Genomic DNA, 7,823 nt, shown 5'->3' on the forward strand with positions numbered 1-7,823 from the left:
AAGGCGACACCTAGCGGCGGGAAAAAAATTGCATCTAAGATCTGACAGTGTAAGAGCCTTATGCCTGTCAGATCTAAGGCCCCTTTCACATTGAGGAGTTTTTCAGGCGGTAAAGCGCTAAAAATAGCGCTGCTATCCCGCCTGAAAAACTCCTGCACTGCAGACTCAATGTAAAAGCCCGAGGGCTTTCACACTGAGGCGATGCGCTGGCGGGAGACAAAAAAATCTCCTGTCAGCAGCATCTTTGGAGCGGTGAGAGGAGCGGCATGTATACCGCTCCTTCACCGCTCCTTCCCATTGAAAACAATGGGAACCGCGGCAATACCGCCCGCAATGCGCCTCTATAGAGGCGCATTGCGGGCGGTATTAACTCTTTATCGGCCGCTAGCGGGGGTTAATACCGCACCGCTAGCGGCTGATACCCGCGGCAATTCCGGCGGTATAGCGCCACTATTTTTAGCGGCGTTATACCGCCACCGCAGCTCCCGCCCCAGTCTGAAAGGGGCCTAAGGGATATCTATGCGTAACTAAAGGCCCCATACACACGAGAGGATTTATCCGCGGATACGGTCCAGCGGACCATATCCTCGGATAAATCCTCTCGAGGATTTGCGCGGATTTCCATGCGATGGAGTGTACTCACCGACGAATCGAAATCCGCGCCGAAATCCTCTGGCGATGACGTGTCGGGCCGTTGCCGCGATTATGACGCGGCGACGTGCGCGACGCTGTCATATAAGGAATTCCACGCATGTGTCGAATCATTACGACGCATGCGGGGGATCCCTTCGGACGGATGGATCCGGTGAGTCTGTACAGACCAGCGGATCCATCCGTTGGGATGGATTCCAGCGGATAGATTTGATAGCATGTCATCAAATATTTATCCGCTGGAAATCCATCCCAGGGGATAAATATCCGCGGAAACAGATCCGCTGGAGTGTACACACCATAGGATCTATCCGCTGAAACCCATTCGCTGGGATTTTTCAGCGGATGGATTCTATCGTGTGTATGGGGCCTAAGAATCAGTCGCATAGATACGACGGCCCAGATTAGGACTTACGACGGCGCAAATGGTGTTGCGCCATCGTAAGCCCTTTGAGAATCTGGGCCCTAGTTTTACTAGGACTACCTAAATCTAAACAGGGACAGGGATGAGCAAAACAATGTGCTTATGTGCTTCTGCCCCATCACTGCCCAATCAAAAGAAGGGGTGGGTCTTAGACCAGGCTATATTGTCTAACTTCAGCATAGTCTGCAGGTTAGGTCCTGGCTATGTAGTCTGTATCACCAGATTTGCTAAAATATATTGCACATCTATTAGAAGGTAAACAGATATATCTACTGAATATGTTGCTATATACAGTACTTTCAAATTTCCAATTAACTTGGTTAGCTGGTTGAAGTAAATAAATCCCCCCTCAGACAGATGACAGTGTCCCCACTGGAAGATATCCCCTCTTTTTCTGTTCAATTCCTGTTATATAAACTAAAAATGTTGGATTTATGTTTACTGTACTTTCATTCCTGGTGACATTGGCGATTAGGGCAATTAGACATTGGTGATCATAGCCCCATTAAAAACCTGACAGTAGTACTAGCGCCACATCACTCTATGCAAATCAAAAAAAAAAAAAAAGTTTTGCTTTTTAATGATACTTTAAATTGTAGTAAACAGGTAAAATACCTTTGACAGGTCAATTGGGTCAACAGGCGCATCCCACTGAAGACAAAGATACAGATATGGTGAACTCTTATGTAATACTAGAGTAAACACCATTGTAAAATGATAGACACAGAGCTTAAATCACAAATTAATTTCTAAGCACTGCATTTAAAAAAAAAAAAAAAATCTCAGGTTTTCATATTATTTTTCAAATTTTTGAGTTAAAAACAAAACCATTGTGTACAATATAAGAGATTGAAACATGTAGACTTTAAGTTGTGAAGCATTTATTTCATCACTCCAACTGCTCACAGAAGTCATACAATGAATGAAAAGGGTTAAACCTGGAGCTTTAGTAGAGAGAGAACCACCAAAACCTTGAGCTCAGCCTCCAGCAAGGGGCCGGGCTTACTTACAACCTTTGTAAAGAGGAAGGAGCCGTTGAACTGCTCATTCCAGCAGCAGCCACTCAGACAGGGAGCTGTCCAGCTCTCTAACAGCCTGAACTAACTCAGGTGGCAACATTCTACCCTCTGCGTGAGAAGCCAAGTCCTGCTAGTCCTGAACTTTTTTCTATCCAAGATTAAGGTAAAGTCTTTTTGGTTTCATTTATTTTGAACTTGGCTACATTTTAAGTCTTAGTGCTGATATACATTATTTTATGTTTATCTCTAGTAGTTTAAAAAATAGTATATCACTTTACATTTTAATTATATTTATTTACATTGAATTTGAGAATTCTGATATCATTATATTTTGCGCCTAAGCCACATTTATTGTGTTATTAATTTTATACATTTTTATTACATTTATTTACATTGAATTTGAGAATTCTGATATCATTATATTTTGCGCCTAAGCCACATTTATTGTGTTATTAATTTTATATATATATATATATATATATATATATATATATATATATATATATATATATATATATATATATATATATATATATATATATATATATATATATATATGTATATAAAAAAAAATCTGCAAATGCTTTGAAAATGAAAAATAATACATAAACATAGATCATGGTTTATGCATACTTGGCAACAATATTTCCAGGATTTAGCATGCCGATTTAAATTTTTCTGATTTTGTGGGGATTTTTTTTTCTTTTAAATTACACTTTCCTTAAAGTATTTGCTTTACTCTGACATTCTGTTTTGCAAAAATGTAAGATTTAAATTGTTCTATTGGCTGGTCACTTGTAATTTCATATTTAAAAAAGCAGTGTAATAAGGAAATGTCATGTAAAGGAATGCATTTCATACATAACCCAGTACATAAACTATACACCGGTCTATTATGCACACAGTGCTGCACATTACAATGTATACTTATTGTATGCAACAAAACAGTGCAGTATTCACATAATAATTAAACCTATTTGCATCACTAGGAGTTTTTAGTACTTAGAAATAACATTCCATTCAAGGAATTGGCTCACCTTTGTTAGTAAAAATATAGTGCAAAATATAAGAAGGGCATTTAGCTGCCCATTGTGACATAATGTAAAAAGGTAGGGAGTTTATTTTGACTTGGGAGTCCTGAGGTATTAGCATGAAAAGGGAGGACAGATCTCAGACAATACGTGCAATCAAATGAGACCTGGGAAACACCTGAGAATAAGCATCTGGCATCTGTAGGTATGGGCATTGTTTGCTATTTAAAATTCTACAAAGCACTAAATCTATATGCAGTCATATCAAATCAGAAATAACTATGCAACGGATATGATAGATGCTCTTTGAAAAAAATAGCTCATCGCCTTGGGAGTGATCAGTAACTGGATATTTTACTTTCTCATAGGACAAACTTAACTTTGAGTTTAGTTGTTCCATCTCTAGAATGCTGTATTTTTAGTCGACTGGTGTAAGTGGTGATTATGATTAGATAGATAAATAGATAGATAGATAGATAGATAGATAGATAGATAGATAGATAGATAGATAGATAGATAGATAGATAGAAGCTATTGCATCAGGGTTTGCCCTCTAATTATACTACATAATAGCAATTTTGTGTAGAAAAATCAACATGGTGTCTAAGTGGTTAACACTCATACCTTGCAGTTTAAAGATCTTCAACTATATTCCTAGCAAGGACAATATCTGCTTGGAGTTAATGTGATTGTCCCCTTCTGACTCTGACTGTCCAATCTTCAGGATCCAGGCTGGGTAGTTGGTCCCATAGCCTCCTCTCCCCAAACACATACGCATGTCTTTTCAATTGCACTTTGTAAAATAGGAACCAGTGGGTAAACATTTTCTCTAAGCCTTGTGCAATTACATTTCATTGCTATATAATTAAGTTAAATAAATAAATAGCTTTTAACGGTTAGGGATGGTGTTTTAGATAATGTCTAGAAGGGGCTGCACTCTGAAATCATATCATGTTCTGTTACTTTAAAAAAAAAGCCTTATTTACTGACAAGCATTGAAATTCGGGAAAATAGTTTTCCAGCAAAAAAGTTCAGGTTGTGCTACATTCTTATCATAAAATGTTAAGCACTTACACCTTACACCTTAGACCTCATAAGAGTAGCAGGCTGAACAGGAAGAGGAACAACACAATTAACGTACCATTAACAGTAAATATGTGATAATCATTGTGGTACAGAATTTTTATTGCTGGCCAGAGTTTCCATTTTTCTTTATACATACCGGTAAGTGAATAATAACTGGAATAAAGCATAGAATAGTACAAACACTTGTTTGATATTTTCTTACATATTTCTGCTTTCAACCAAAAAATAACTAAAGCTACAATTTAATGGCTTTGATGGCATTCAGAACTTTTGCAATATGTGCATTAGGAAGGCTAGAAATGATAGCTGACTAAGGAATAGCTAAGTAGCAATGTACCTATTTATTGATATTTGTAAAAAAATTTATCACTACCGGTATAAGTAAAATTTGTAAAAAAAATTATCACTACCGGTATAAGTAAAATTTGTAAAAAAAATTATCACTACCGGTATAAGTAATTGATACAGTGAGAAAAATTTACTGAATTTGGAGTTGAGAAACTTCACACAATTAATTGTTTGAATAGTCACTTCAATTATCCAATAATGTGAAAAGCAAATTCCTGTTTAATTATTTCATCTACATACTAAAATCAAGCAGGAATTTGCTTTTCACATTATGTAACGTCAAAATTTGAAGTGAATATGTACAAAATATATTGAGTACATTTTCTCAACTTCTTTATCAAATCATTTATCCAAAAGATTAAATGTAATAAAAATAATAAGACAAATTGAATAAAAACATTAACAAGGGTATAGTATAATATGTTCTATATGACTTGCTTCAATCAGCTTATTTTTAACACAGGGTGTAGGAATAGGGTTAAATTATGAAATTAACTATGCATAATCCATAATTATTATTCATAATACTTAATTTCTCAATGGTATTATATTACCCGTTTTGTGTTACATTCATTATTTTAGTGCTTTTTAGTGAATTTAAATTGATTCTCTTTTTGTCTTCTCTTATCACAGGGCACACTGCTGAGAACATCTAATAAGGCCAGAGAGATGTCTGAGATGGTCAGTGTTCATGGATGGATGGAGGAGGCCCTCAGCTCTCAAGATGAGATGAATGATGCAAATCAGAGACAGTCTGCCTTTGACATGCTGTCAGGCTTGAGTCATGAAGAAAATGGGAGCATTGATGGAGAAGAAGATGAAGAAGAAGATGAAGATGGAGAAAAACCAAAGAAAAGGGGCCCCAAAAAAAAGAAGATGACCAAAGCTAGGATGGAAAGGTTTCGTGTGAGGAGGGTAAAAGCCAATGCCAGGGAGCGCTCAAGAATGCATGGACTAAATGATGCTCTAGAGAGCTTGAGGAGAGTCATGCCTTGTTACTCCAAAACACAAAAGTTGTCCAAAATTGAGACCCTCAGATTGGCCAGAAATTATATATGGGCATTATCTGAGGTGCTGGAAAGAGGTCAAAGTACAGAGGGAAAGAACTTCATGGAAATGCTCTGCAAAGGGCTATCACAGCCTACTAGCAACCTTGTAGCTGGCTGTCTGCAGATTGGACCTCAGTCCTTGTTCTTGGAAAAACATGAAGATAAGCCACATATGTGTGACTCAACACTAGGTCATGCCTACACGTATCAGTCTCCAGGTCTTCCAAGTCCTCCATATGGCAATATTGAAACTCACCATTTGCACTTGAAAGCACCCACATTTAAAACTGTGGTGGACCCATCAATGGTAAACCATACATTAAACTGTACCACTCCTCCATATGAAGGTGCTCTTACTCCCCCACTGAGCATTAGTGGCAATTTTTCCTTGAAACAAGACAATTCTCCAGATCTGGACAAATCCTATGGCTTCCGATCCCATTATCCTTCCCTTGGGCTTGGTTCTCATGGCCATGCTCCTCATTTTCAAACTGCAGTCCCAAGATATGAAATTCCAATAGACATGGCCTATGAACAATATCCACATCATGCCATTTTCACTGAGTAATTGTCCCAGGAGAGAGGGCTTTATGAAGAACTTTCATGTCAATGGATTTCAATGCAATTTTGAACAATACAAGTTCTTCTGCTTTTCCTTCGACTTATCAGGGACTCTATTAGGCTTTCATCATTTCAGATAATTTCTGATATTTTAATATGCCTAGAACATTTAGATCATTTCTGAATCAACACAATATTTGTTTGTTTTTCCATATTTTTCTTTTCCATGTGAGCGTATGTTATCAACTGGACTTTTTCAAGTGCAATGTGCCAGACAGTGACTGAGATATTTAGGGCCAAAATAGGTACAAGTTGACTATCAATCACTGATTATCAAAATGATTTCACACTTGTTATTGCACTAATTCACAGTTACACCTAATATTAGATTTATATTATGCCATAACTAGAAAAAGGATATTTTATTGGCAAGACACGGTAAATTACTTACTGTCATAGACACCTGAAGAAGTTCTGTGATCTATCAATAGCACATTTTTTTATTGTACCAACACTTATAACATTAAAATGACATTAAGATAAAAACACTGTGGGGGGGGGGGGGATTTACTAAAACTGGAGCACACAGAAACTGGAACAGCTGTGTATAGTAGCCAATCAGCTTCTAGTTCAGCTTGTTCAGTCAAGCTTTAAAAATGAAAACGAAAAGCTGATTTGTTGTCATGCACAGCTGTTGCAGATTCTGACTGCTGCAGTCCGAAGCAATTCACCCCAATATGCATACCATATAAACAATAGTGAATATGTGAAAATGACACTTATGCCCTCGTACACACGATCGGAATTTCCGTCGGGATAAACTCAGATGGATTTTTCTGACGGAATTCTGTTCAAGCTGTCTTGCATAAACACTGTCACACCAAATTCCGACCGTCCAAAACGCGGTGATGTACAACACTACGACAAGCCGAGAAAAATTAAGTTCAATGCTTCCTAGCATGCGTCGACTTGATTCTGAGCATGCGATTTTTTTTCGTTGGGAAAAAAAGAGAACATGTTCTCTTTCCAAGTCCGTCGGAATTTCCAATGGAAAAACTCAGATGGGGCACACACGGTCGGAATATCCGATGAAAAAAATCCATCTGACTTTTTCCATCGGAAATTCCGATCGTGTGTACAAGGCATTAGAGAAACCTGCCACAGTGTCCTCTTGGTTACAAGACACATTATGAACTGCACAAGAACTAGTAGCACTTTTTTTAGGCAAAGTTTGAAATAGTGTAATGATATGAAACAGGCGGTTGCTGACCTATTTGTTTCATACTTCAAATTTTTATCCCTTGCATGTTGCATGGTAAAAACACAAAAGTGTTTGAGCAAAGGGACTGTGTAATTCTACTTTGGATTGTCAGTCCAGTAGAGTTCTAGTCTGCGAAAAGGCAGATACAGAATTCAAATAGATGCAGCAATTTGCAGTGATTTCATCCTCTTTAAAAATATCAAATATGTGGCGTTACCCTACATGTTAGCGGAATGTTTAAAAAATAAGCTACAATGCTTCCAAGCAAGCAGTATAACAGTTTATGAAAGAAAAACCCTGTTAGCTAGAAAAGTATCTGGGAATATTATCACATTTATTTATCATGTTTTTTTTATATTTATTTTGGGGATTTTGTAACTATGGTGCTTGTAG

General features: G+C 37.4%; 1 protein-coding gene across 1 annotated transcript; it reads left to right on the forward strand.

The window, feature by feature from the left end:
* The first annotated feature begins 2,110 nt into the window (after positions 1 to 2,110).
* Positions 2,111 to 6,739, forward strand: NEUROD4 (neuronal differentiation 4). The gene is made up of 2 exons (XM_040340769.1): positions 2,111 to 2,257; positions 5,193 to 6,739. Exon 2 carries the CDS (start codon positions 5,229 to 5,231, stop codon positions 6,174 to 6,176), a length of 948 nt encoding a protein of 315 aa, XP_040196703.1. The 5' UTR covers positions 2,111 to 2,257; positions 5,193 to 5,228; the 3' UTR covers positions 6,177 to 6,739.
* The last annotated feature ends 1,084 nt before the right edge of the window (positions 6,740 to 7,823 follow it).

Source organism: Rana temporaria, chromosome 2 (genome assembly GCF_905171775.1).
Source record: "Rana temporaria chromosome 2, aRanTem1.1, whole genome shotgun sequence".
Taxonomy (NCBI): Eukaryota; Metazoa; Chordata; class Amphibia; order Anura; family Ranidae; genus Rana; species Rana temporaria.

Excerpts from the sequence above, each read along its gene's own strand:
- NEUROD4 (XM_040340769.1), top strand. The coding sequence starts at position 5,229 with ATGTCTGAGATGGTCAGTGTTCATGGATGGATGGAGGAGGCCCTCAGC.